The sequence below is a fragment of the Leptonychotes weddellii genome, chromosome 11 (genome assembly GCF_054177405.1).
Source record: "Leptonychotes weddellii isolate Sample4059 chromosome 11, ASM5417740v2, whole genome shotgun sequence".
NCBI lineage: Eukaryota > Metazoa > Chordata > Mammalia > Carnivora > Phocidae > Leptonychotes > Leptonychotes weddellii.
In genome coordinates this window covers 10,940,516-10,968,346 of record NC_138379.1, presented here as the reverse complement: position 1 = coordinate 10,968,346, position 27,831 = coordinate 10,940,516, and the positions used below count along the sequence as shown (strand labels likewise).

Genomic DNA, 27,831 nt, shown 5'->3' with positions numbered 1-27,831 from the left:
GGATGACCTGTTCGCGGACCTGGCCAACCTGAGCCACCTCTTCCTGCACGGGAACCGCCTGCGGCTGCTCACGGAACACGTGTTCCGCGGCCTGGGCAGCCTGGACCGGCTGCTGCTGCACGGGAACCGGCTGCAGGGCGTGCACCGCGCGGCCTTCCGCGGCCTCAGCCGCCTCACCATCCTCTACCTATTCAACAACAGCCTGGCTTCGCTGCCCGGCGAGGCGCTGGCCGACCTGCCCGCGCTCGAGTTCCTGCGGCTCAACGCCAACCCCTGGGCGTGCGACTGCCGCGCGCGGCCGCTCTGGGCCTGGTTCCAGCGCGCGCGCGTGTCCAGCTCCGACGTGACCTGCGCCACCCCCCCGGAGCGCCAGGGCCGCGACCTGCGCGCCCTCCGCGAGTCCGACTTCCAGGCGTGCCCGCCCGCGGCGCCCACGCGGCCCGGCAGCCGCGCGCGCGGCAACAGCTCGTCCAACCACCTGTACGGCGTGGCCGAGGCCGGGGCGCCGCCCGCCGACCCCTCCACCCTCTACCGAGACCTGCCCGCCGAAGACCCGCGGGGGCGCCAGGGCGGGGACGCGCCCACAGAGGACGACTACTGGGGGGGCTACGGGGGCGAGGACCAGCAGGGGGAGCAGACGTGCCCGGGCGCCGCCTGCCAGGCGCCCCCGGACTCCCGCGGCCCGGCGCTCTCGGCCGGGCTGCCCACCCCTCTGCTTTGCCTCCTGCTCCTGGCGCCCCACCACCTCTGACTGCGGTGCTGAGACTGAAGAGGCCAGTGTGTCCGTCGCCCGCCCCCGCCTCCGCCCCCGCCCCCAGCTGCGGCTCGGGCCACCCGCCCCCTTACCCCCGTCCCGCCCCGGCCTTCCTGTCCCCTCCCCAGGGACAGACCGGCCGCCTCTCCCTGCCTCCTGGGCTGCTGGCTGAGGACGGGGTTGCCGTCGGGTGGCTCAGCCCTGTTCTCCCCAAGTCCGGCCATTAACTCTTTCCCTCCCCAAGCCTGGGGTGGGGCACCCCAGGCAGCCGCTGACCCCTTCTCCCAGTGCCCACCGTGGACTCGAGAGGGGGCTTTTGTCTGCAGAGCGTCTTCCACCAGCAGAGCCTTTGGAAGCTCCCGGGAAGGGAGCCCCACCCAGGAGCCCTTTGGAGGGATGCCTCAGTTGGGGCCAGGCTAACCCTAGGCCCCTGCTTATCCTAGCCCCCCTCAGCCTCCCGACACTGGAGGAATACTTTTCTCCTAAGTCTACCCGGGACACTTTTTAGGGTGCCTGGAGAGAACTTTCCTCTCCACCGTGGCCCCTGTGTGGTGAAGATCAACAGAAGTTGTTTGGGAAAAAAAAAAAAATTTATTAAAAAATTCTATTATTTTATCTTCTTCTGTAAGATTTGTTGGCTCAGGACCTCAAAAGTCGGAGGAGGGCTTAGAACAATCAGGATTCCAGGGCCAGGAGGGTTAGAGAAAGGGGATCCTTCCCAGGCCACCAAAGTGCTTCTTGCTGGCTGGAGAGCTGCTCCCCCATGATGAGAAGCTGAAGATTGAGAAAGAGGGGTGACCCTGGAGTCCCAAGCAGGCCATTGAAATCTGGTGAAATCTGACAGCCAAGAGTGGGTGCTGACATCACCTCACCTCCCATTGGTCCGGGGAAGCAGCTACAGACGACCCTGAGTCCCCTGAGTCGTCTGGCGCCTGAGGAGCTGAGGCTGGGGAAGGCCTCCAGCCTGGTTAACGGCTCCCTCCTAGGCCTGTTCCTTCAGGAAGGAAGAGCATTTCCCATCTTACCCTGCAGGGAGAAATAACAAACATCCAGGGTCACAGCCAGCCCAAATATGGCTTTAGGCAAATCTGAAAAAGGCACCTCATCCTCAGGGGAACCCAGCCCCACACCACAAGAAACACCTCAGCAAGCAGAGCCTAAGGCTGAATTTCAGCTCATACTTGCCCCGTTGGCCGAGTGTCTTTGTGCAGTGTACAGCCTGCACAGCTGTACGCAACAACCCTAGAGATCAATGGTCTCTTTCCCTTGGCTCCAGAGGTGGGACAGACCAGGTCAAGAAGCAGTTCTGCAAGCACATTAGAGGAGAAACCAAGGTTCTAGGGTGACCAGAGGGACATGAATCCCAAGTTGGGGTACTCTGCTGGCTTGAGGTATGATCTGAAGCCTCATCTTTCCAGTGTGTGCAAGGGAGGGTTAGGGTTAGGGCTAGGGAGGCCTGGGGAAGGAAAAAGCCCAACTGAGAAGAACTTGGGATAGAGGTTAGGGGTGAGCCTCATCAGAGCAACTGGGGAGAAGTTTGATGGTTTACATTTAGGATTAAGAATCTAACCGCAGGGGGTGGGGGGAATGGAAAGAGAGGGGACCTGGATGCCAGGGCTCAGAGAGCAGGGATGCTGAGGTCCTGTGACTCTGGCCAGGCAAGTCAGAAGGATGGCAAGAAGAGGAGGCAGAAACGGGAAGGAGTCGACAATGAAGGCCTGAGGCAGGTGGACCTCGGATAAGACTGTGGGATGGGTGGGGGAACAGTGAAAAGAGCCTGAATCAGGAACCTGGGGAGCTCCGGGTCTGGGGCCTCACAGGGAGCCTCTGTCAGGCTGGCTTTGGGGAGGCTAGCGAGCGGGATGGGGGGCAAGAGCTCTGATGGAGGAGGAGCTGCTGGGGACTGGGCAGGGGGAGGGAGGATGCTGGGAAATCAGAAGCAGGCTGTCCAGGTCACAGAATTATCGTTGTGAAATATTCATGGGCCTTCGGTCCAGATGCTATTTCAGAACAGTGAAAGCAAGAGGAGTGTGTGAGCCTCAGGAAGAAGTCCACAGCAATGCCTCTTTCCACCACCCCCACCTCCACCACCATCAGCCCAGACAGACCCACGGACGCCCATCACGTGCACACCCACGCTCACACGCTCTCTCACACACACTTGCACAATGCAGAGCAGTGGAGCACGTGCAGGCAAGCTGACACCCACGGGCCCCACAAACAGGCAGATGCACCCCAAATGCATGCACGCAGGACCCTGCACAGAGACCACCTCCAGAGATCTCACGCACCGCCCCCCCTCCCAGCGACTCCGGACAACTCAGATTTACAGCCTTGAGCCTCACACCCTGAAACAGGAGAGGCTTTCAAGGCCATCCCGTCCAACCACCAGTGCTCTGATGGGGAAACTGAGGCCCATAGAGGGGAAGGGATTTGTCCAAGAGTCCCCACCCCTGAACAGAACAAAGCTCATTCACCTGCCTCATTCTGTGAGTGGACCCACGACCTGAATTGTCTGCCAGCCCCCCGGGCGTGCTGTGCTTAACTCCTCTCTCTAATCTGCCCAGTTACCCAGTCCCCTCCCGGCCCGACTCATCCCTCCCTTTCCATTCCCCCTACCACCTCCCTGCTCCATCTCCTCATTACCTCATGCCTAGAATAGAGAAGAAAATAGCAGTACCCAGCTCTGGTTTTCCTACCTTCAGTCTCTCTCCCTCCCACCCACTGCCCATGGTGGCCAGATTCAGCCGACCAAAATTTGCATTGTGTTTTTCTGTCCCTCAGAAACCTACAATGCCTCCTTACTGCCTACAGGTTAAAGATGAAATGCCATAGCAGACCATCAAAGATCCTTCAGAGTCGGTTACCAACTGCCTTTCTAGACTTTTCTCTCATGGCCTCGCCCCAAATCTTCACTCCAGCTAGAATGATTCCATCACGCTGACCGTCAGTTATCATGCACTTGCAACCCACAAACCTACTTTGAGCTCTCCCTAAAGTTCCTCGATCTCCCCCGAACTAGGAAGCCTCTCCCCTTCTCCTCAGATGACAGACTCCAGACCCCTTCCCGGAGGCCCAGTCTGCACCTCTCTGACGTTATCAGTGGGGGTTCTTTGACTGTCCTTCAAAGCGGCGGTAAAGGCTCAGGCTCAGGCTACCTCCAGGCCGATGGCTGCCCCCCACTGGCCACCTTGGGACTCACAGCCAGGCTCCAGTCAACGTAAACTGAGCGTGAGCATCCATCCACCCGCCTGGGGAGCGGAACAGGAGGACGCCAGATGATGGGGTTTATAAGCCCTTAAGCCTCTAAGGTTCTTACACTCAGAGTAGCGGGGAGGGCTCTCAGCCCTGCTTTCGGAACTGCTGGCACCTGACTTCAGACCCCTAATCCCTAAGAGAACCCCTCTCCTCTGAGCTACAAAGACTTGGGGCTTCCAGGCCACTGCTGAAGGGAAATTCGCCCACCAGGCTCTGAGAGGCCACAGGCCAGGGACAGTCCAGGTGGCAGACCCAAGGTCCGGCTGGGGTCAGGTTTCTACATGAATTTTTAATGCTTCCAGCCAGACCTGTCAGATGTTCCGAAACCTGAGCATCTCCTTTCATTTCTGTACGCTGTGCCCTTCCCCATCCCCATTGCCCCTGGGGGTAGGGCAGGGAGGACAGGCCTGGAACAGCTACCAGTGGCCTCTGGAGAAATGATTTGGGGAAAGTGGAAGGTGAATGACCTAGTTATTCTTCCACTTACTGTGTGACCTTCAGCAAGTTACTTAACCTCTCTGAAGGTCTGTTGTGTTTTTTCCATTTGTGACCTGGGGACAATAGCACCTGCTTAAATCGACTTGCTGTGGGGAGTAAGTACAATAACCCCGTGGAAAGGTGACCTACACATTTGCTATTATTATTATCTTCCCTCAAGTCCAGCTTCCCTCCCCCTCTTCCTTCCAATCCCAGGGGTGCCTCTTGCCCCTTTCTTTTGGAGGTGGGGGCTTTGGTCAGCTCTGCCATTCCCCCCTAAGATCCTTTGGCCTTTCTAGAAACTTCAGCTGAAGAAGGGGAAAGGAAGTGAGAAGCTGAGGCCAGGCTGGTGGAGTAAGAGAAGATGGTCCAGCTGAGGTGAAGGGGAGGGAAGCAGGCAGCTGCCAGGAAAGGGAAGACCCTACTCAGAGACGGAAGAGCTAAGTGCAGGCTCATTTCTTTCCTTTTCTCCCTTTCTCCTTCCTTCCCTCCTTCCTGGCACCTTCTCCACACCTGGGCCAATCACGCCAGAAGCCGGGATGGCCATTCTGAGCAGAGGTGAGGTCAGGAGCATGGAGGCAGCGTTGGCAGGGGGAAGGGGGGTGCTGTCGAAGGAGACTTGCCCAGTCTTTCCTGCCCACCAATTCCCTGCCAGTGGTTTTTAAGAACGGGGGTCTTTTACATCTGATTTAGGTGGGAAGTTGCTAAAATGCAGATTCCTGAGCCCCTCAGCCCTGCTGAATCAGATCACGGAGGGACCCTGGAACTCATTTTAGACAAGAGAGGGTTGGTTACCAAGCACTCTAAAGGCTGAGAAACATCCCAAAGGTGGGGTGGTCAGGGAAGGGGGGGCAGACTGGGGAAAGCAAAGGGAGAAAAGTTAAATTCACCCCCACCCCCACCGCAGGCACACTTGGTGAAAGTAACAGACGACACTCCAGCGCCGAGAGGGTGATGCCGGGGACGGGGAATAAAGGAGGGAGGAGGCAGAGAGGGAGGACGCAGAGACCGAAGGGGGCGGGGACACAGCAGAAGTGAGACCCGAGGTAAGCAGCCACTAGCGGAAACAGATGCTTGCAAGGTGTCCCCCACCCTCGCGGCGATTTGAGACCCTGGACTTCTGGACGCGGGATGCGGACACGCTGGAAGAGTCGTCTCGGTTTCTGGGGTGGGGGTGGGGGGGTGGTCAGGGAGGAAGGCTAGCCTGCAGGGACCCGCGGCCCTCCCCGGAGGCCAACGCCCAGACGTCAGGACACTCACCTACCCCTCCCGGGCCAGAGCCCTCCTCCCCTGCCCTCGGAACTGGGCTCGGGTCCCGCACCCGCGTGACCTTCTCCCTCCCTCCACCCCCCGGCCCCCGGTCCCAGCTCATCTGCATAAAGTTCCAATTAACACGTTTTCCCTCAGCTATTTACGATCCCTGAACTCGCTCCCAGCTCGGGAGCCGGCTTCCCGCCGCCCCCTCGCCCCTCGGGGTGCGGCCCCATTAACCCTAGCGCCCCGGGCGGCTCGCGGCGGCCCTGACCCAGCCGGCCAGGCCCGCGCAGGGGGGCGGCCCAGGGGCGAGGGGCGCGCCCTGGGACGGCCGGCTGCGCAGCGGGGGCCGCGGCAGGCCAGAGGCTAGGCTCTCCGGGAGAAAGGCCGGCGCTGGCCCCCATTCTTGCAGGGAAGAGATGGGGAGGGGGATTTCTCCTGGGAGACTCGGGGCGTCGAAATTCCTCGTTCCTCATCCTCCGGCCCCCGCACCCCTCCTCCCCCCCAACCCCCCCCGCCACGTACCCTCTCCCCTCCCCAGCCATCTGTTCCACTCGGCAGCGCCGCGACAAACACGGCTCTAGCTCGCTTCCGCCCCTGCCCAGCCCCCTCCCCAAGCTCTCCACCCCTCCCCGGGGAGGCCGAGATTTCTGGCGGCAACTCCCACCCGGTCCGAAGCCCCAGCCGGGCAGGGGCCGGCGTCCAGCCCCTCCCTCCGTCCGAGGGTCGGTGGGGGTGCAGATAACGCTTGAAAGGGTGGGGGTCGTGAAGGCGTAAGCGGTCCAAAGAGGGCAGCGCAAGCCAGGGTGGGAGTCTGGGGGTCGAGGCCCAGGGAGGACCGGCCAGCGGGGAGGCTGTGTGCGTGCAGGGGTGTGCGTGTGTGGCGGGTGGGGTTCCCTTTTGGTTCTCCGTCCCCCTCTCTCCACCCCCACCCCATCCCAGACGCAGCCCCGCAGCGCCGCCTGCTGGGCACACCCAGCACCCGGCGCACCCGCCTTGCTTCCTCTGCTAACCCTAACCCTAACCCTAACCCTAACCCAACGCGGCCCGGTGGGATCCGTCGCTCGTGATCAAACTCCCCGTCGCTCGTGATTAAACTCCCCACCAGATTACTCGGAAGGTCAAGGTCCGGGACGGCGAGCACGGTGAGACCCAGGCAGGCCCTCCGGGAACCCACCCAACTCCTTAGTGGGTGCTGTCCAATTCTGGTTTGGTATTTTGCAAAAAGGGAACTGTGTTGAAAGCCAGGAGTCTGGGCTCAGAGCAGCTGGGAGTCTGCTACGTGACTTTGTCAAGCCTCCAGACCCCTCTGGACATGTTTTCTCATCCATGAAATGGGTGGATCAGTCTGTTTCATTACCTTCTAAAGAGAGTTTAAGACAAAGGGGCAGTTTTATCTGTAATACTGTCTTCAGCACTAACATTTGTGGGTTCTCCAAAGTTGTTTTTTTTTTCCCTGGGGAGGGGGGTTGTGACTAGGGCCTTTGAGGTCTCTCAGCCCTGAGAGGACAGCTGAGCTAGCCTGAGAAGCTTGGGACCTCCTTTCTGCTGACTGTCCTGGTAGCCCTGTGGTCGGGACTCAGCAGTCAGAGTTGAGCTCAGCTCTACCACCTACCAACTGGTCTTGTGCCTTAACCTGCCTGGGCTTTCCTCAACCTACAAAACATTGTGAACATACCAACCTCTTGGGCCGTGGTTAGGATGAAATGAGATACTTGTGAAGCACAGGCAGATCCCCAACAAATGTCAGTAGCCCTCTGGGCCCCATCCCTCCATTCTGTGACTTACTCTAGCCTCTAAGGCTTATGTCCCAGGGACACGAAGAAGTGTAGGCCTGGGAAAAATAAGATATATCTTCTTGGAAGGCCCCTTGTTCTCAAAGATGGTGTCTTTACCTATGTAATTTTAAAGCCTCACTTAGATGTTAAAAATAAGTATAAATATAGTACAAAGTGAAGCTCCAAATTTGCATGAGGTTTTAAGATAAAACAGGAGACTATAAAAAAGTGTACATTTCAACAACCCTCCACCATCCCTCAGCATTATTTCTAAAGCATCCTGCCCTGATCCCCTGTACAGAGAAAGGCGACTTCCTGGATGCACCTCAAACCATGGGAAGTGGGGGGTAGGAGCAGAGGGAGGATGTGGACTCCCTCCGGACACCAAGGGCAGGGCACGGTTAAGAACCGGAAGATGAGCCAGACAGCCAGAGGTGGACAGGCTGACACTTCAGATGTCCTACTTAATGCCCAGGCGAGCCTGGGTGAGGAAGAGAGATGGGGGTGTGGGAAAACACTCCCCCCTACCCCCCAACAAAGATACAGGCACACACCAGCCGGTCTCTCACTTCCCTTTTTATTTTTCTCTAAGACCTGCCAAAAGCAGTACCAGGGAGGGAACCCGCCCTCCAGCCCCTGGAAGGGGCTTACCCCCCAACACCCCATCCGAGACACAGCGAGCACCTCAGGCCCCTTTCCTCTGAGGGGAAGGTTGTTTCATACACACACCTACACACGCACACACATGCACACGTGAGCATATACACACACGCGGGCTCTGGGCATTGCCTAGCTGGAACCCTAGGGGTAGCCTGTTTGCCTGTTGATCCCACAAGCCCCCAGGGGGCACCAGCAGGCAGGCCCCTAGGATGCAGGCCTAGAGAAAGGGCAGCCCCACACCGTGGTATCTGCCAATCTGAGAAGGAAGAGGGCCCAATCCTTTTAGCACAGGGGCTGTCTTCAGTCAATGAAGCATTGCTTTGGGGAAATTTTTTTTTAGGTGTTTTTTTTTTTCTCCCTTTTAGCAAGTCCCTACAAAAATAGAACTTCTCTTGGTATTTATAAATCCATGGCCCAGCTCTGTGTGTATGTTACAGGTAGAAAAGCCACATGAGGCATTCCCTTTGGTTGCTCAGGCCTTGGCGGCCTGTCATCCAGGTCCTTGGCCTTAAGAGGTCTACGCGGTCACCTCAGAGCCGCCAAGCACCTTCTTTGGGCCCTCCCAGTAGGTGGCATACTCCCTCTGGAGTCGGGCACGGTAGTAGAAGAGGTAGGAAGGTAGCAGGAAGCCCAGGAGTGAGAAGAGCAGGAGGCCCAGATTCACCTTGAGGGCAAGGAGAGAGAGACAAGAGTCAAGTAGGTACCGATTTTCCCTCATCACCCTCAAGGACCCTCCTCAGCTTCCAACAGAGAGGAGGAGGCAGCCATTTTCATTCCAGGTCCTGGGCCAGAATGAGAAATATGGCTAGCACGTACTGTGTTCAATCACCGTTTCACCAATATCTCATCTAATGTTCAACAGCCTCGTAAAGTATCAGAGCGTGGTCTGAACCCCGGCTGAGGCCAGTGCCCACACGAGCTGGTGCCCTCTGGGGAGATACTGGGGGAGTCTGGGCTGGTGCCCAATGCAGGGCACCTTCTGAAATGGAAGCTTCTGGGCTGGGGACATTGATGACGGGATCCCATTGATTCCATTGAGGTTGGTGAGAAGAGGTTGGCAGATGGTGAAAGGAGCCCAGGCATGCAGCCCGGGGACGGAAGGCCCAGGACAGTGGCCCTCACTCGGGCGTGGCCTCGGCTCACAGCCCGCTCTGCATGACTCGCTGTGCGACTTAGGCAAATCGCCTTGACTCTAAGTGCCTCGTCAGGGCAAAATGACCTCAGCACCTCGTGAGCACCCCATAAACCATGACTGTCCTTTCTTGATCGCTCTGCTGGGAGAAGGGTTATGGGACAGGTGGCCCCAGAGGGCGGAGAGAGGACCAGCTTTGGGGAGGCAGACGTGTGGTCGGTGGAAGGAAAAGCCCTTCTAACCATACCAAAGGCTGCTGCCCTGTCTTGAGGGTGTTTGAGCTGAGAGGGTTTGGAGGAACCCCTTTCCAGAGGTGCTAAGAGCATCCGTGCCCTGGGTGAAACCAGACGGCATCAGAACTGGGCCACTTCACCAGGCACCTGGAGCTTCTTCCAGAGACACTCCTGGCCCAGAGCAAGAGGCGCTGAGTCGGCAGGCTGGGGAATCTATTTTTCACTCTGTGAGGGATTGTGATGGGTAGCCAGCTTGGGAAGCCCCCGATTAGAGACCTTCAGTCGGAGATAGGAGTCAGGGATTCTGTCAGATACAAGCCCCCCCTCCCAGCCCCAACTCCTCAGAACCCCTGGAAAGGGGGTCCTGCTCCCCGCGTGCCACCCCCAGTTCTCACCCAGAAGGGCTCTCCTTTCAAGGGTCCCACCATGGCCATGAAAAGCGGCTGCTGGAGCAGGGCAAACACAGCACTGATGAGGGACTGCAGGCCCGTCAGCGTCCCGAAGTGGTTGGAGGGGAACCTGTCAATGGGGGGGACCTGTTCAGCCATAACAAAGCCTCTGGCTTTTTCTGAGAGCGTAGCAGGAAGCCACGGAGTGACAGGAAAAGACTTATGTCCCAACAGGTGTCTCCAGCCCCTGTGTTAAAAATAGACCAAGGGAGGCGAGAGCAGGCACGGGGAGCCCGCCGGGAGCTGCTGCACTCGGCCAGGGCAGGGGGGTGGCGGCGGGGAGGAGGAGAGGGTTGCATTTGGGGTCTGTGGACGGGGAGCTGGCGGGACTGCTGGGGACTGGACATGGAGTGTGAGGAAGGGCAGAATCAAGGGTGACTCCAAGGCTCTGGCTGGAGCCGGGGAAGGACACAGGGCTGCCGGCGGTGGTGGGGGGGGGGTTGTTAAGAGGAGAGCAGACGTAGGACCAAAGTGTCATCAAACCAAGAATTTCGGCTTCCTCTAAGGCAGGACCTCCTGGTGCTGGAGGCGACTGGTGGCGGGGCAGGCTGCCTTTGATAGAGGCGGGGGCCCCACCACCAGGGAAGCTCCGAGAGGACAGCCCCCCCAGACAGCCTCCCAGCTCCCCGCTGACTCTGAGATGTCAGTCAGCACTCCGGGGGGGCAGCGGAGCGCAGGGAGGGCGTGAAGGGGTGTCCGGGGCCCTTTCAACTCTGCTCCGGGATTCTCTGGTTATGGAGGGAAAGCTCGGGAAGGCAGTTCAGCGCGGGCTGACTCACACGGCCGCATAGAGGCTGCCACAGGCTGAGTGGTAGAAACCTCGAACCATGGTGTGCAGGACGAAGGTCACAAACTGAAACCAAAGAGAGGGAAGAGGTGAAGAGCAGGTGTGGAGGCAAGAGGAAGGATGGGTAAGGTGAAGAGGGACACTGAGCCCCTGACAAACCAGTCCCCGGAAAACAGGCCCAGAGGATGAGAACCGTGCTTCCTGGAAGGCAGGCGCTGGGTGAAATGTCCCTCTGGAGGGGTCCTGGGAGGCAGGGAGGCAGGGAGGATGGAAGTGGGTACCTGGAGGTGTAAGCTGTTGATGAGGCAGGTGATGCCAAACCCCACCAGCAGAAAGTTGGTCAGGGTGAAGGCGTTGATGGCATTGGTGAGCTTCTGGATCTTGCGGTAGCGGGGTCTGGCAGACTTGGTGGCAACCCCATCCCTGAGGAGAACAGGGTGTCACTGGCCGCTGCCTCCACCTCCCCAGCAGCTCCCTGGTTCTCGGGCTGGCCTCCCCTCTTCTACTGTGCCTTTGCTGTGGGGCAGCAAAGGGAGCAGGCCATTTCTCCAGCCCTGTGTTTCTCGAAATGTGGCTCCCCCACCTATGACCCCAGTATCACCTGGGGCCTTTCTTTAAAATGCAGATTCCAGGCTCCCACCCCCAGAATCTCAGGAGTGGGGCCCAGGAATCTGCATTTTGACAAACAGCCCAGGTATGTCTCACGCACACTGAAGTCTGAGGCTCAAGGATGGGAAGGAAGGTGGAGAACCGGGAGCTCTCACACCACCCCCCACTGGAAGCCCCTACAAAAGCGTCTCTGCCCATCAGCCTGGACAAAAGTAGATGCTGCTCTGGGGACAGCAGCTTGGCCCCTGACTGTCCAGCAAGCCCCGCTCTGGCACAATCAAGGGCTCTGAGGGCTGCCCCAGGGGAGAGGTCAGTAGGCTGGGATGAGGGCAGGCTGCCCATCTATCCTAGACAGACGGCCCTGCCTTCAGGAGGCTGGGTGCCAGGGCTGGGGTACCAATGCTGGGGAGGGAAGCCACTGGGCTGTTCCTTAAGATGCCTTCCCTCCTATCCTCTCAGGACAAACACAAAAAGAACACACGCAGTCAGAAAACCCCAGTTCAAGACCCAACGGTGGTCTCCAGCCAACAAGATGGGCCTCAGTGAGCCCCACCTCCTGCTAGCCATACCCTGTGTCATCCCCTCCCACACCGGACCGGTCACTCTGTGTGACCGACAGAATACTATGGAAGCGATGGGACGTCACTCATGAGATTTCACTGTGAAGGACACAGAGGCTTCCATCTTGGTCTCCCTCCCTTAGACCCCTGGCTCTGGGGGAAGCCAGCTGCCCAGTGGTGAGCAGCCCTATGGAGGGACCCAGGCAGGGAGGAGCCGCCTCTTCTGCCAACAGCCATGTGAGGGAGCTCAGTAATGGATTCCCCCACCCTGGTCAACACCCCAGATATCTGTAGTCTTGGCCGACAGCCAGACTGTAGCCTCATGAGACCCTGCTATGGTCCGAATGGCTGTGTCCCCCCGAAATTCGTATGCTGAAAATCCTAAAGCCCAACATGATGGTATTAGGAGGTGGGGCTCTGCAAGGTGATTAGGTCACGAGGGCAGAGCCCTCCTCATGGGATTAGTGTCCTTAGAAAGGAGGCCCCACAGAGTTCTGTATTCCTTAGGCCATGTGAGGACACAGGGAGAAGTCTGCCACCCAGAAGAGGGCCCTCACTCAACCAGTGGCTCTCTGATCTGAGACTTCCAGCTTCTAGAACCGTGAGAACTAGCTTTCTGTTGTTTTTAAGCTACCCAGTGTGTGGTGGTGTTTTGTTATACCAGCTCAAACAGACTCAGACAGACACTGAGCCAGAACCACCCAGCTAAGTCATTCCCAGATTCCTGACTCAGAAACTATATGAGACAATAAATATTAGCTGCTTAAAGAAGGCTTTAGGGTAGGGGCGCCTGGGTGGCTCAGTTGGTTAAGCGACTGCCTTCGGCTCAGGTCATGATCCTGGAGTCCCGGGATCGAGTCCCACGTCGGGCTCCCTGCTCAGCGGGGAGTCTGCTTCTCCCTCTGACTCTCCCGCTCTCATGCTCTCTCTCTATCACTATCTCTCTCAATAAATAAATAAAAATCTTTAAAAAAAAAAAAAGAAGGCTTTAGGGTATATATATATATATATATACATATATACATACCCTTTATAAGATAGCTTCTACAACCTGCTACTAAAAGCTGTGTGATCGGGGCGCCTGGGTGGTTCAGTCGGTTCAACGGCGGACTCTTGGTTTCAGTTCAGGTCACCATCTTTGGGTCCTGGGATTGAGCCCCGTGTTGGGCTCCATACTTGAATCTGCTTGAGATTCTCTCTCTGTCCCTCCCTCTGCTTGGGCCCTCTCTCTCTCTCTCAAGTAAATAAATAAAATCCTTTAAAAATATATTTTATTTATTTATTTGAGAGAGTGCACACACGCGGGCACACAAGTGGGGGGAAGGGCAGAGCGGGAGGGAGAAGCAGACTCCCCACTGAGCAGGGAGGCCCGGGGCTTGATCCCAGCACCCTGAGATCACAACCTGAGCCAAAACCAAGAGTCAGACGCTTAACCAACTGGGCCACCCAGGCGCTCCAATAAATAAAATCTTTAAAATAAAATAAAATAGGGGCACCTAGGTGGCTCAGTCGGTTAAGCGGCTGCCTTCGGCTCAGGTCATGATCCCAGGGTCCTGGGATCGAGCCCCATGTCGGGCTCTCTGCTCGGTGGAGAGTCTGCTTCTCCCTCTCCCTCTGCCTCTCTGCCTGCTTGTGCTCTCTCTCTATCTCTCTGTCAAATAAATAAATAAAATCTTAGGAAAAAAAAATAAAGTAAAAATAAAATAAATAAAAGCTGTGTGATCTTGGGTAAGTTACTTAACCTTTCTGTGTCTCAGCGTCCTCATCTGTGAAATGAGGACACCGCACCTCCCTCAGAGAGCTGCTGCAGGACTCAACAGGACAATGCAAGGTACCTCGTGCAGTCAGCACCTGAGGTGGGCTACACTTAGCATCGAGCAAGCCGTGCCCCCCCTCAGTTTCCTCCTCTGTAAAATGGGGAGAGGCTCCTGCTCTCCCAGGGCTCCGGGCAGAATGAAATGAGATGCTGGCTGTGAAAGCGCAGAGAACGTGACAAGCTGTAGCCACCCCTGTGCCGGTCACCTGGCGTCTCCGAGGGCAGTGCCCTCACTGGGGGCGTCCACACAGTCCTTGATCCGCCAGTCCATGATGTAGCCGATGAGCGGGCAGGTGAGGAGACACAAGAGCTGCATGGCCCCAAAGACGGAGGAGTAGAACCCCACTGGGAAGGACGGGAAGAGAAGCGGAGTCAGGAGACGGCATGACAGATGCCAGCAGCCCACTTCGGGGCAGGACAGGGGGTGCCAGAAGAGCCTCCCCCGGGACCCCAGATTCTTCGATGCCCCGAACGCCCAGAGCTCCGAGGGTGGGCCCAGGCTCCCTCTGGAGCAGGCAGTGGTGGGACGGGTGTGGGCCAGGGCCTCATCCCCCTACCTGTCTCTGCCGCCCTTTTTCTCAGGATGTCCGTCTCTGATGGGGGGTGGGGAGAGAAGCCAGAGTGAGAGGAGCTCAGCAGGGTGACCCTCCCGTGCCCCCGGCCCCCAGCGGGCTCAGCAGCACCTCACCATGCTCCTGGCCCCCAGTCACGAGGTACTCCAGCATCTTGTTCATGGCGGCCATGTAGAAGATGACCCGCAACTGGGTCATGCCCATGGTGAGGAGGCTCCACAGGAAAATGGGGGAGCAGAGGCTCTGGCGGAAGGGGACGGACTCTGGGGAGACAGCAGAGGGCGCCCCTGAGCCTCCCGAGCTTCCATTTCCCTCTGATTGCCCCAGCGGATGCAGTTCCAGAGGGGGCTCTGACACTCACTGCGTGACTCTGGAGGGACTGGTTTCTTCAAAAAGGACTGTTCAGACTCACCGGCCTCCGGGTTCTTGCCCAGTTTTATACCGATTGCAACAGAACATTTCCAGGTGACCTCTGGATGTCCACGCTGGTGTGGTAATAATAACTCTAGCTACTATGTATTAAGCACTATGTGCTGCACACTTGACACATACCATCCCATTACTCAAAGCGTACAAAACCCTGTCTTTAGCACATTCTACAGCTGAGGAAACTGAGGCCCAGAGCTCAGTGACTTGCTCAAGCTCACGGGGCTGGAAGCGGCAGGTTGCCCGGCCTCACTCTGCCATGAGAGGCCAGCAGCACGGGTAACACCCTCACACCTGCACACCCCTGTGCCCGGAACAGAGCTTCCACATCCGTGGACCATTTAATCCTCACGATTAACTTCCCTGTGCAGTGGGTGTTATTGCTGCTAGTTTGAGAGATAAGGAAAGCCAGAGCAGGGTTACAGGATCTGCCCAGGTCACATGGTCTGCAACGGGCGCGCCAGACTCAAACCCCCATCTCTTGACTCCAAAGCGGGTGTACCTTCCCCTAATCTGGGAGCTGGTTGATACCTTGCGAAGTGGCCCAGGCAGGAGGCTGCAGCTCCTCGTCCAGCCAGCAGGGGGAGCCAGCCAGCCGGCCGGGCGTTGGAGTGCCGGTCCTGGCCGCGGGCTCACGCAGTCAGGGTCTGAAGCTAGCGGTTCGGACGGTTGCCCCGACTGCCCCACAGGCCTGCAGAGCCTGCCCCCTTCTGGAAGCTCCTCCCTCCCTCCTTCACCCAGGAATCCAGCAGAGTACCCCTGAGTCTGACCTTCCAGAATTCTCTGAGCTCTGATTTCTCCCCATTCTGTAAATGGGGAGCATGACCCACCTACGTCATGGGGTGTGGAGAGAACACAAGGGGAGAGAATGAGCGCTTAGGATGAGCACTCACTGAGCCTGAGGGTCCACCCTCCCTGACCAGACAACTCACTCTCAGGAGGGCTTTCTGAGGCGCCACGAACATCCTGGGATGAGATGAAGACGTCAGCCCCCTCCTCCAGGCTGGGGGCCTTCTGGCTCAGACGCTGGCCCACGACGGTCACATGGGTGTAGAAGCGGTCACCTGTCACCTTGTGATCTAGGGCCAACCCTCTGAGCTTGATCTTCTTCCTGCCGGCAGCCAGGCCAGGGCATGTGGGGACCAGCTATGCAGACCCTGCCCTCAACAGCCTGCCTCTCCAGGTCTGTCCTAGTCGGTCCCAGGGGTGCCGAGCACCCCGGGACCTAGCGCTGACCGATGTGCCCACTGCGTCTTGGTCACTCAGAGCCCGGGCCAGGGGCCAGCTTGGCACCCAGTAAGTGAAGGGTGGGTGAGTCGTGAGGCAACCTGGGCTGCTGCCATGGAGGCAGCATTAAGAATTCAGACTCTAGGGCGCCTGGGTGGCTCAGTTGGTTAAGCGACTGCCTTCGGCTCAGGTCATGATCCTGGAGTCCCAGGATCGAGTCCCGCATCGGGCTCCCTGCTCGGCAGGGAGTCTGCTTCTCCCTCTGACCCTCCTCCCTCTCATGCTCTCTGTCTCTCATTCTCTCTCTCAAATAAATAAATAAAATCTTAAAAAAAAAAAAAAGAATTCAGACTCTAGAGTCAGAGAGCCTGGTTCCAAGCTTTACCTCAACCCCCTTCGGTGGTACTACCTTAGGAAAGTCACTTTGTTCCCTGAGCCTTTGTTATTAATTTATTAATGGAGTTAATAACAGAAGCCACACCATAGGGCTGTTGAGAATGGTATGAGAGCTACGCACAGCGCCTGGCCTGCAGAAGACACTGGAAAAACATCAGCTTTTGACCGGCACCCTATGTGCTTCCTTGTGGAGCATCACCCCACCCCCACTGAACTGATAGGGCATGGGGAAAAGTTGGCATTTAGCTTGCCCCATAAAGGGTGGGGCATTTGAGTCTTTGTATCCCCCTCCTGGGACCATATGGCACAGGGCACCCTTGCTGGGATCCCTCCTACTCTGATCCCACCCTCCAAACTCAGAAAGGATATTACCAGTACCAGTCACCCTGTTTGACCACCTGTTAGGTGCCACGTCTATTCACACACTTGTGGGTGGGGAGGATCAAGCCCATTGTACAGATGAGAAAACAGAGGCCATCTGCAAATGCAGGTCTCTGACACCAAAGCTGATTCTGTGCATTGCACGACCACCGCCGCCGCCCCCCCATCTCTCCCTCCACAGGGAGGGGAGCTCCCCTCCTGACACAGCCACTCACGTGTAGTTGACTTCTTCAGGAGCCGGAAAGGCTTCACCGGGCCAGTTGAGGGCACAGTTCAGAAAGATGAGACAGGCCAGGCCCGACCAGGTGAACATGATGACCTCGAAGGACACGCCGGCGTCGTAGATCAGCTGTGGAAGGAGGGGGCAGGCCCATGGGGGTGGCCGCCTGGCCCCACCTCTTCCAGCCCAAGGCCAAGCCCAGGCCCCACTGGCCCGAGACAAGGTTTCTTTTACCCCATTCCTTGTGCCTAATTTGCAGATGAGGAAGCTGAGGCAGAAGTGAAGAGTCAGACCCAGAAGACCCACCACCCTCTTCCTTTGTAACCCCAGCCCCCTAACGAGATCTGAAACAGTTCCCACAGAGAGCTGAAGCTGCTGGCCACAAGCACAAAAGGTCTTTGAAATCTCAGTTACTATCTAAAAAAGGTGCACAAATCTGCCTATGAGTCCATGCGCATGTTGGCTTTCACACAAAAATGCCATTTCATTTTATGTACAAAAGAGAAAAATTAATGTTCTAGGTTTCCCGGGCCTAACTGTGTTTATCTTGCCCCTTCCTGGCACATTCCCCGAGGGAAAGACAAACCCAATCTGAGAAGCCTTATCTCTCCTTGCACAGGTGTACCCAGGTGCGCAGGACAACTGTGTGTGTGTATGCGCGCACATGCAAGAGCTCTGCCCAAGGCCTCCCCACCCCAGGACAAGTAGGTTCTGAACTGATTGGGATTCGGTGCCAACGGGGAAGCCAGGTACACAGAGATGGTGTCCCTCCCCTTGTCCTCCCTGCTTGGGATGACTGACATCTGCCATCCCCTCAGGCTCTGGCTCAGAGCTCCCGTGCAGCCTGGGAGCATTTCTGTTCCTCCTCAGCCTGGGGCCTGGGTGCTCTTTCTTCCCTGCAGACGGGACAGCGCTTTAAAGAAAATGGAGAACCTGCCACCCTCCATGCCTGGTGCTACCTGAACAGTTGATGGCCACCCCCACCAATGCACTCTCAAACTCCTTCGGATGCCTAGCAAGTGCCTTCTAAACTAACAAACGTGACTGCCCCAGGCGGAATCTGAAGGGTATGCGATGGCCCCAGTGAAATCACGCCTTGATGTCCTTTGATATCAGAGGAAGAAGTGAGGCCCCAAGCTTGCCCCCAGGCTAGAATTCAGGCCTTCTGGTTCTAGTTCCACCGGGCGGATCTGTCCAGGCTCCAGCCCGGTATGGACTACGTTCATGACCCTGGACCCAAGGCAAACAGTCTCTCCAAGGCAGGAGAAGGAGACGTGGCTGGAAAGGCTGGGTGAGGCCAGAGAGGTCAAGGGCATTGAATGCATTCCTGAAGGGGTTGGACTTGATTCTGTCAGTGAGCCAGGCCTCCAACTAAGAGCATTCTAGAAGTCATGAGAGGGGCTGCCTAGGTGGTTCGGTTCGTTGGGCAGACGTCTGCCTTCCGCTCAGGTCGTGATCCCTGGGTCCTGGGATCTCGCCTGCTCCGGCTCCCTGCTCAGGGGGGAGTCTGCTTCTTCCTCTCCCTTTGCCCCTCCCCCTCCACTTGTGCTCTGTCTCTCCCTTTCTCTCTCTCGAATAAGTAAATAAAATCTTAATAGAAAAAAAAATAGAATCATGTGAATGACAGACTAGAGAGGGGGAAGGTCAAAGGCAGGGAGACCAGCTAGGAAGGCTCGAACTAGCCCAGGAGAGAGGATGGAGGCTTGGCCTGGGGCGGCAGTAAAGGGAAGGGGGCAAAGCAGGGAGGTTAGACCTGCAGGTCCACAGCAATGTCCAGGCTCTCCCCATGATGCTTCAGTGCTTTGCCCCATGGTGGTGGGGATGGACCTCTGACCGGCCGGAACAGGATCCTCAGACACGCCGGCCACTACTCAGCCAACCCCGAGTTTTTGTGTCGAGGCAAAAAGAAAACCCAAGTGACCTCACTGCCCCCACCCCCAAACAGTCCCAATACCTTGACTCCCGGGAACGTGATGGCAGAAGAGGCATAGGAGCCGATCATGAGGGCCATGAACGTGGACCGCAGGCTCCCGAACATGTTGGGCAGCTGAGGGAGGGAAGCAGCCCTAGTGAGCCGGGGGACCCTCACAGCCACCCAGGGCGCCCCTTGCCCAGCCCCATGGGGTAAAGCCTGGATGCATCCAGCCCCACCGCCCTCAAAGTGAGCTCCAGGAACACTAGCTCCGGGAGATGCAGCAGAAAAGTCTGAAGGCAAAATCACGGTCGGAAACTAGCCAACAGCCTCCTAGAGACTCCCAATGCACTTTAGCATCTGAAAGGTTCCCGGACATGCCCTCAAAGACAAAAATTTGTCAATTTTGTTTAACCCCCCCCCCCCCGGGGTTTCCAAAGTTAGTTGTTAATGGAGCCCTTCTATTGGGTGCCGCCTCTTAATCACCCATGCAATGGGTGTTTAAGAAAAGCTGATCTAGTGCAACCCATTTGACAGATGAGAAAACTGAGGCCCAGCGAGGGAGAGAAATGTACTCAAGTTCACAGAGCTCGTTACTGACTTTCTCCCCTGTTCTGGCGATCCTTGCTCTCTCCCAAGCCCCAAGGCTGTGACCATGGCTGGCTCTGAAATTAACCCTCCTGGTGACGCCAAAGGTCCCAGTCTGCTGAGCCAGGACAAGTCATAGGAGGTGCCAGGGAGGTTAGGGTGGAGCTAAAGGAGGGGCAGGGGGCAGGCCAGGTGTCCAGGAGAGGCGGCTCTGACGTCCAGAGCAGGCCCAGAATTCCCACCAGTAGAGAACTGATCATATGTTCTGCTCACCCGCCTGAGCCAGGCCCTCCGGGGAGGAGAAAGCAAAGTCACACTGCCCTTTGTGTACACCCCCCTCTGGCCCCACCATCCTCCCCAGGTCAACAGATCCCATAGCCGGGAAGGGCCTTAGATGCCATACCGAACTTCAACCCTCTCTAAAAGGGGCTAACCCAGGCCAAGAAGGGGGACCTCAAATACCTTGGGGAAGGAAGATGGTAAACACGGAGAACGGAGTCCTCCACCACCTTCCAAGTGGCTATGAAAAGGGGGTGGGACCAGGCTGACCCTCACTGGGGTAGAGGTTTCCCTGACACCCAGTATCTGCAAGGCACGCCGCCAAGGACGCGGGGGGAAAGTGCCAGGGCCAGGGCCGGAGAGCGGCCGAACCCTTGGCGCCCCCGCCCCAGGGTCCCCGGGCGCTGCCTCCGCCGGGCAAGGCGGCCGGGGGCAGGGCGCGAGGCCGACCTGGCTAACCCCGGCTGAGGGGTTGGGCAGCACTGGATGTCCCAGCTGGGTCCGTCCTGGCGGGCTAGGGCAGAGGCCCGGGGCGGGGGGCGGTGGCGGGGCGGGGCCGGGGGGCGGGGCGGGCGCCGGGCCCTGCTATTGGCTGGAGATTACTGGTGGCGGGGCAGGGGGAGGAGCGGCAGGGCGGCGGGGCGGCGGGCAGAGACCCCTAGGCAGGCCCGGGCAGGGTCCGAGGTTGGGCGCCGCGGAGGGAAGGGATTCAGGTCCCGAGCCAAGTTGCGTAGCGTGGAGAAGGGGCTGCGCAGGGGGGCGGGGAGGAAGGGATCCCCTTCCTTAGAGAGTTGTGAAATGTCCCAGGCTGGAATTAAAGGCGGCTGCTGGGTGAGGTGAAATTCAGCCAAAAACACCCAGTTTGGCGGTCAGGGATAAACAGCCTGAGGCTGGCCCAGCCAGGAACCCTTCCCCCACCACACACTCAGAAGCCTTTAACCCTTGCGCTCACTCACATCTATAAACATACACACTCAGAGCAACACGCACACCAAACACACATATGTAAGAGGTCGCGTCATGGAAAAAGCTGTTTCTGTAGGTCCAGCACGGTCAAGCGCCGGCAAGTTCACACGGTTTAACCTCATACGCTCATATTCACGGACACACGCCCTTCCCCATCTAGAGCACCACACAATACACAACGTGGCAAACGCACACCCCAGCTGCTCCTTCTCTGTCACTATCCATCACGACACCCAATTTTATTTTCTTTGCAGCACTAACGACTACTGACATCATTTACGAGTTTACTTGTTTGGGGGCGTTGCCTGGTCACCACCCCCCAAACGGAAGTTCCAGGAAGGTGAGGAAGTTGGCAGTTCTGTTTGAGCCGTGGCCCCAGTGTGTAGAACAGCGCTGGGCAGACATTACGTGCCTGGGACACACGCACAGCCCAACACCCACACTCACACACTGTCGCATCCCCACGTGCACAGCCTCACACCCACCCTTAGCTGCAGCCTACAGGGTCCCAGACCCACACAAGCATTTGCTCTGCAGCCACTGGCCCCTCCCTCACCCATTCTCCCCCTCACTCACCTCTACCCCCACCCCACTCCTGGGTGCCCTGCTGCCAAGTGGGGCCTGTCACACTCACCGTGAGTGAAGAGAACGTTAGGCAGATGCCACCAAAGCCATTCAGGGACAGCGCCAGGAATATCAACGGAGACAGAACTGGGAAGGGGAGAGGGATGGGTGAGGGCATTTGGGGAGCTGTTGTGAGGCCAAGGGGGGAGCTGGGATGGCAGATGATCCACCTGCATCCACCCATTCTTTTCTTATGGGCGCACGAGAGGCCAAACAGCTCACCTCTGGTGTCCCGAGAGGCCAGGGCCATGAGGGCGCAGGATGCAGCGAAGCTGGCGCTGTGGAGACCCAGGGCAGGGGGAGGAGTTGCCCGTGAACACTCTGAGCCTCTCCTCGCCCTGCGGTGCCAGCCCGCCTTTCAGCCCCAGACGGGCCTGGCCGCCTCACCTGCCGACTAGCCGCGTGGGCCGGGGGCCAAAGCGGTCCATGAGGATCCCCAGCGGCAGGGTGGTGGCGCTGAGCACGAAGGAGCCGATGGTGAAGCCCAGGTTGAGCATCTCTTCCTGGCCGTCACAGCTCAGCCACTTGTATTGCTCATCCTGGGTGATGTTGGTGGTGTTCTCAGCTGAGGAGGCAAGGGAGGGCTCAGCACGCGGCAGCACGAGCTGCTGGGCACAGGACAGAAGGGCCTGGGGCCGGGGCTCCTGAGCTTAGGACTTCCTGCCAACCTGGCAACTTTGCGTGTGGCCCCGAGTCCTATCTACTCTGGTGAGGACTCATCCTCAAGGTAAACTGCTAACTTGGAGTCATGACAAGTTAATAGAAAAGGTTAAGGGGAAGGAGGGCGATTCACTTCACTCAGTGCTCACTGAGTCACGAGGTGGCTGCTTCCCTGCCCCGTTTTTTGCCTACGCATCACTGCCAAAGGGTGCACTCGGGGGTGCACCGGGAGGGCAGCCCAAGCAGGGTCTGAATTCCCACTGCCGTCCCTACAGGCTGGGCAACCTGGAACAAGTCGCTTCCTCTCTCTGAGCCACAGGCCCCTAGCCTGTGACAGGGAGCGGAGGAGGCCTAGCCCGTGGGTTCCTTAGATTCAGCTGGGGAAGGTAAGTTTGGCACAGGGCCTGGCCCAGAGAAGGTTCTCCTGAAACACCTGACGAAGGGGTAGGTGGTGGCCCTCCCGGGGGGTCTCAATGTAGTCAGCCTCTTCTCTAGGTGCTGGGGATCCCACAGTGAATAAAAACGGAAGCTCTCAGCTCTCGTGGGGCTTATATTAGATACTCAACAAGTAAACAAATGGACCCTGATTGAAAGAGTGACAGGTGCTTTTGGGGCGCCTGGCTGACTCAGTCAGTAGAGCATGCAACTCGATCTCAGGGTTGTGAGTTCAAGCTCCATGTTGGGCGTAGGGCTTACATAGAAGGAAAGAAAGGAAAGGAAAGAAAGAAAGAAAAGTGAAGAGTGACGGGTGCTGTCAAGAGAACAAAACAGGAGGACGTGAGGATGCCTGAATGCTGGCAGGGGAAGCACGTGCCCTGGGTGGCCACAATGACTCCTGACTTCAGATATCCGAAGGGCTTGCAGGCAGCAGAGGGGTGAAGTGACCTGTGTGTTAACGTGAGGAAGAAGTTTCAGATCATGAGTGCTGGCCAACCAGGCGAGGAGGCACCTCGGGCCACGGGGAGCCGGCCACAGTACCAGCTGCTGCCCGGGACACTGGGGGAGAGTGCTCAGGCCCATGGGAGAAGCAGTGGGGGGGTTCAGACCACGGCCTCTGGGGTTCAGGCTAGCCTCATAATTTCGTGGTGGTCACGATCACTCATTTCTCCACCAGGTTCATCTGCTTCGCTTTATTCAGTCTCCGTGCACTTCCGGAACATCTACTGTAATGCCAGGCACCGAGTTGGGGCAGTGGGTGAAGCGGGAAGAGATGGAAAGATGCAAAGATCATTTAGACCAGAGGGTGCAAACAGGCGACCAGTAGTGGCCCACACACGTGTTTTGCTTGGCGTGCAAACTGTAACTGGGTGCAGTTAAAAATCGGGACTTATCCCCGAACAATTTGGCTTCTCTTTAAGAAGCCAGAAGATCGGGGCACCTGGGTGGCTCAGTCAGTTAAGTGTCTGCCTTCGGCTCAGGTCATGATCCCGGGGTCCTGGAATTGAGCCCCGCCTCGGACTCCCTGCTCAGTGGGGAGCCTGCTTCGAACATCTTCCCCTGCTCGTGCTCGTGCTCTCTCTCTCTCTCTCAAATAAGTAAATAAAATGTTTAAAAAAAGAGAGAGAGAGAGAGAAAGAAGCCAGAAGATCTGGCCTTTGCTGGAGATGAATGGAGGTCAACCCTTCCCACCACGGCTTGCCCTCTCTAGGCCACCCAAGTCCTCCCCTCTGCTGTAGCTCCCGGACATTTGCCATCTTACACCTGTCCTACTTTATTATGATTATTAAATTCTGATTATTAATTAGTTATTATGACCTGCTTGATCCCTGTTGGCATATGAGCGTGCAGCCCCTGAATTAGACCCTGGCCCCACTCCTCAGTCTTTCACCATCAGATGGCACCTTCCCTTACACTGTCCCACTAGCTCTGGATTAACACCTACTTTGTGCCAGGCTTTTTTATACAGTATCTCATCCGATCCTCACAACCTCTGCGAAGTGAGCCCGATGATCCCCATTTTACAGACAATGAGGCTCTGAGAAGCTGGCAATTCGCAGCCACACCGCTTCCTAAAGGCAGGCTTCCATTCGGACTCAAGACCGTCTCCAAGGCCAGCACTCTTCCATCCCCCACAGGACCCCTCGGTCCTGAACGCAGCAGCTCAGGGCACTTCCCAAGCTTGTGTTGGTGCTGGCGAGGAGACGTGTTCCTCCGCCCATGGAGCATGCCAGCCCTGTGGATGGCTGGTAATCAAGGTCAGTTAGTGCACCAGTCTGTCTGGTTTATCAATCAGCCTCTTGTGAGCCTGGTTAACGTGAGATAGCTCCTGAGGCCTGATCACTCTGGTAATTGGCTAAAGCTGGACTTCTTGGATAAAGCCAGCCCAAGTTGCAAAGGCTCCTTAGAACGCTATCCATGCCAATTACAACAGAAGAGGTCATCGAAATCCAACAGCCCCACTCGTATAGGCAAGTAAAGTGAGGCATGGGGTGGCATAGGGAAAATGTATTGAGTTAGTGGTAGAGCTGAAGCCTTAGAAAAGAATTTGTTTCCCAAATTGTGGTATGCACAGCATGTGGGACACTCAAGATGGGTTAGGGGGTACAGGGAATGGATTTTGATGTTTCATAGTTATTAGTCATTTCTTTTTTTTTTTAAGATTTTATTTATTTATTTGAGAGAGAGAGAATGAGAGAGAGAGCATGAGAGGGGGGAGGGTCAGAGGGAGAAGCAGACTCCCCACTGAGCGGGGAGCCCAGTGTGGGACTCGATCCTGGGACTCCAGGATCATGACCTGAGCTGAAGGCAGTCGCTTAACCAACTGAGCCACCCAGGCGCCCAGTTATTAGTCATTTCAATATATATCAGAAACACACATAAGTACACACATACATATGTGAATGTATTGGAAAAAATGTATGCATGAATATGTACATTAGAAATATGCATATGAGGGTGCTCAGCGGGGAGCCTGCTTCTCCATCTCCCTCTGCCTGCCTGTCTGCCTACTTGTGATCTCTCTCTCTCTGTCAAGTAAATAAATAAAATCTTAAAAAATAAATAAACTGCAACATTAAAAAAAATAAGAAACATGCATATGGGGCGCCTGGGTGGCTCAGTTGTTAAGCATCTGCCTTCGGTTCAGGTCATGATCCCAGGGTCCTGGGATCGAGCTCCGCATCGGGCTCCTTGCTCGGCTGGGAGCCTGCTTCTCCCTCTGCCTGCCGCTCCCCCTGCTTGTGCTCTCTCTCTTTCTGTCAAGCAAATAAATAAAAATCTTAAAAATAAATAAAAAATTAAAAAACGTTTAAAAAATAAAGTTAAAAAAAGAAACATGCATGTTTTTCTAATATATTCACATATCTATGTCCGTATGTGTTTCTGATGCATACAGATACATATGTGTATGTATCAGACACATATATGTGTGTGATGTGTGTGTGTGGGTAAGTACAATCAAACCCAAGATTCCAAGGATATTACACTTTAAATTTTGGCTAATTTTTTTAAATGGGTTGATTTAAAAGGAAGCACTAAGTAAACAGTACCTATGACACAGAAAAGATACCATCATCCTCATGCCCTGATGCTTCACTTTCCTGCAGTCGACAGTCACATTCACCAAACACCTGTAGGATTAAGTTCTAGCTGGTTCTTTCGTCTATGGCAGGACTGCTCCAGGAGAACTCTAAGCTAAAGAAGGTTGAGGACCAGGAGACAGGTCGAGGAGTCAGATCTTGGGTTGAATCCTCACTTTGCCCCTTATTAGCTGTGTGACCTCAGGCAAGTTACTTAGCCTCTCTGAGCTTCAGCTTTCTCTTCTACAAAATATGTTAATAATAATACCTAGATCACAGATCTGCTGTGAGGACTGAAGATCTAAATAGCAAATAGTAAAGGTTTGATGAACTTTAGGTGTTGTTTTATTGTTTTGGAACTTTTGCTGGATATACAGCAGTATGTGTTAAATTGATTTGCCCCTGCCTGAATTCTGTGTAACAGAGCCCTCTTCAACTATTGACACCCCTAGAGGTGGTTCGACCGCCCACCCCAGGGCACAGCTTGAGGGGGAACAGAAAACACTGAGAAGACAGACGGTGTGGCCAGGGACCCCCAAGGCCAACACTAGTGAACACCTCAATCATGAACTCCACATTTTTTAACTGCCATCATTTGGTGCTCACATCATTACTCTGTGGCAAGAAGGATGAGGGGCCATCCACTCTGTTTTGCAGACTTAGAAGTGGAGATCCAGAGAGGACGGGTGACTTGTCTAAGGTCACACGGCAAATGACAGCAAAAACTGGGTCCAGCACATAATAACAACCTCCACCTGTAGTTCACATGCTTGTTCTCACTTCATTTTCACAGCAGTCCCATGGGGTAGGGATGATTGGTCCCATTTTACATACGGGAAAACTGAGATATTCAGAAAGCTAAGTAAACACCTAAAATAAGCCAAGAGACACACAGAGTTGGAAGCCATGCTGCCTGGCTCTTTCCACACACTGTGGGGACACACATTCCTGGTCTGATTTGGTGTCCTTGTGAATGTGGCTTCAGGAAGCAGAAAATAGGGGTGCCTGGGTGGCTCAGTTGGTTGGGTGTCTGTCTTCAGCTCAGGTCCTGATCCTGGGGTCCTGGGGTCCTGGGATTGGGGCTCCCTGTTCAGCTGGAGAGTCTGCTTCTCCTCTCGTTCTGCCCCTCCCCCAACTCGCGCTCTCTCGCTCTCGTGCTCACTCCTCTCTTTCTCAAATAAATAAAATCTTTTTTAAAAATGTTTAAAATAGGAACGCCTGGGTGGCTCGGTCATCAAGTGTCTGCCTTCGGCTCAGGTCATGATCCCAGGGTCCTGGGATCGAGCCCCGCATCGGGCTCCCTGCTCGGCGGGAAGCCTGCTTCTCCCTCCCCCACTCCCCCTGCTTGTGTTCCCTCCCTCGCTGTGTCTCTCTCTGTCAGATAAATAAATAAAATCTTTAAAAAAAATGTTTAAAAGAAACAGAAAATAACCACTTTTGATAGGGCAGCATGACTGAGGGTACAGCACCCCCAATCAGCCTGACGGCTCAAGGATTTAGGCTAAGTCACTTGAGGGAATGAGAGCCAGGGGAAGAGAGACAGGCTCTGCCTTGCTTTCCAAGAGTGGACAAGTTAGTTCTGAGAAAGGAGGGTTCGCTTTGGTCACCTCTAGTGATCCCAGACAACTGGGCTCAGACACATGCTCACTTCCGGACAGCTCAAAACACCAGGTGGACACCTCACACCAGATGAAATTACCCCCACACGGACCCAAGATCTAAATGTAAGAGCTGTAACTATAAAAACTCTTAGAAGAAAACACAGGCATAAATCTTTATGACTGTAGGTTAGGCAAGGATTTCTTATACATGACACCAGAACAAAAATGGCAAAGAAAAGGATAGATTGGACTTCATCAATATTAAAAAACTTTTGTGCTCCCAAGGACACCATGAAGAATGTCAGAAGACCATCCACCGGGGGAGCAAAATTTTGCAAATTGTAGATCTCATAAGGGACTTGTATCTAGAATATAAAGAACGCTTACAACTCAATGATAAAAGAGCAAATAACCCAACTTAAAAATGGCCAAAGAATCTGAACAGACATTTCTCCAAAGAAGATATACCAAAGGCCAGGAAACACATGAAAAGTTGCCCACCATCATTAGCCATTAGGGAATTGCAAATCAAAACCCTAAGAAGATGATATTTGCTGCAACGACGTGGATGGAACTGGAGGGTATTATGCTGAGCGAAATAAGTCAAACAGAGAAAGACATGTATCATATGACCTCACTGATATGAGGAATTCTTAATCTCAGGAAACAAACTGAGGGTTGCCGGAGTGGGGGG

At 55.9% G+C, this 27,831-nt stretch overlaps 3 protein-coding genes across 4 annotated transcripts in view; 1 reads left to right on the top strand and 2 right to left on the bottom strand.

Moving 5' to 3' along the window:
- Positions 1 to 158, bottom strand: part of SLC43A3 (solute carrier family 43 member 3) — a 43,802-nt gene extending 43,644 nt beyond the window's left edge. The window contains exon 1 of the mRNA XM_081798078.1: positions 146 to 158. The gene's annotated coding sequence lies outside the window, so the exon portion shown is untranslated. The remainder of the gene's footprint in view (positions 1 to 145) is intronic.
- RTN4RL2 (reticulon 4 receptor like 2) lies at positions 2 to 1,338 on the top strand (the record flags this gene model as incomplete). Its single annotated transcript, XM_081798935.1, has 1 exon — positions 2 to 1,338. A coding segment is annotated over one exon (750 nt), but the record flags the coding sequence as incomplete, so codon positions are not given.
- A 6,743-nt stretch (positions 1,339 to 8,081) lies between these two features.
- On the bottom strand, positions 8,082 to 26,712 carry SLC43A1 (solute carrier family 43 member 1). 2 transcript variants are annotated; one of them, XM_081798075.1, is made up of 14 exons: positions 25,507 to 26,712; positions 21,746 to 21,923; positions 21,581 to 21,636; positions 21,369 to 21,445; positions 18,944 to 19,036; positions 16,985 to 17,118; positions 15,698 to 15,876; positions 14,456 to 14,602; positions 14,325 to 14,360; positions 13,974 to 14,112; positions 11,064 to 11,205; positions 10,775 to 10,848; positions 9,942 to 10,065; positions 8,082 to 8,845 (listed from the first exon to the last, which is right to left on the bottom strand). In XM_081798075.1, the coding sequence occupies exons 2-14, from the start codon at positions 21,853 to 21,855 to the stop codon at positions 8,699 to 8,701; spliced, it is 1,458 nt and encodes a 485-aa protein (XP_081654201.1). In that variant the 5' UTR covers positions 21,856 to 21,923; positions 25,507 to 26,712; the 3' UTR covers positions 8,082 to 8,698. The 2 variants fall into 2 exon arrangements, with proteins under 2 accessions (XP_081654201.1, XP_081654200.1); XM_081798074.1 differs by lacking the exon at positions 25,507 to 26,712 and having other exon boundaries at positions 21,746 to 23,410.
- Positions 26,713 to 27,831: the final 1,119 nt, after the last annotated feature.

Coding starts and splice junctions, on each gene's coding strand:
- SLC43A1 (XM_081798075.1), bottom strand. CDS start 21,855: ATGCTCAACCTGGGCTTCACCATCGGCTCCTTCGTGCTCAGCGCCACC. Junction 14,603..15,697: donor CTCAGAAAGCCCTCCTGAGA/GTGAGTTGTCTG, acceptor CTGTCTCCCCAG/AGTCCGTCCCCTTCCGCCAG. Junction 8,846..9,941: donor TGAAAGGAGAGCCCTTCTGG/GTGAGAACTGGG, acceptor CTTGCCCTCAAG/GTGAATCTGGGCCTCCTGCT.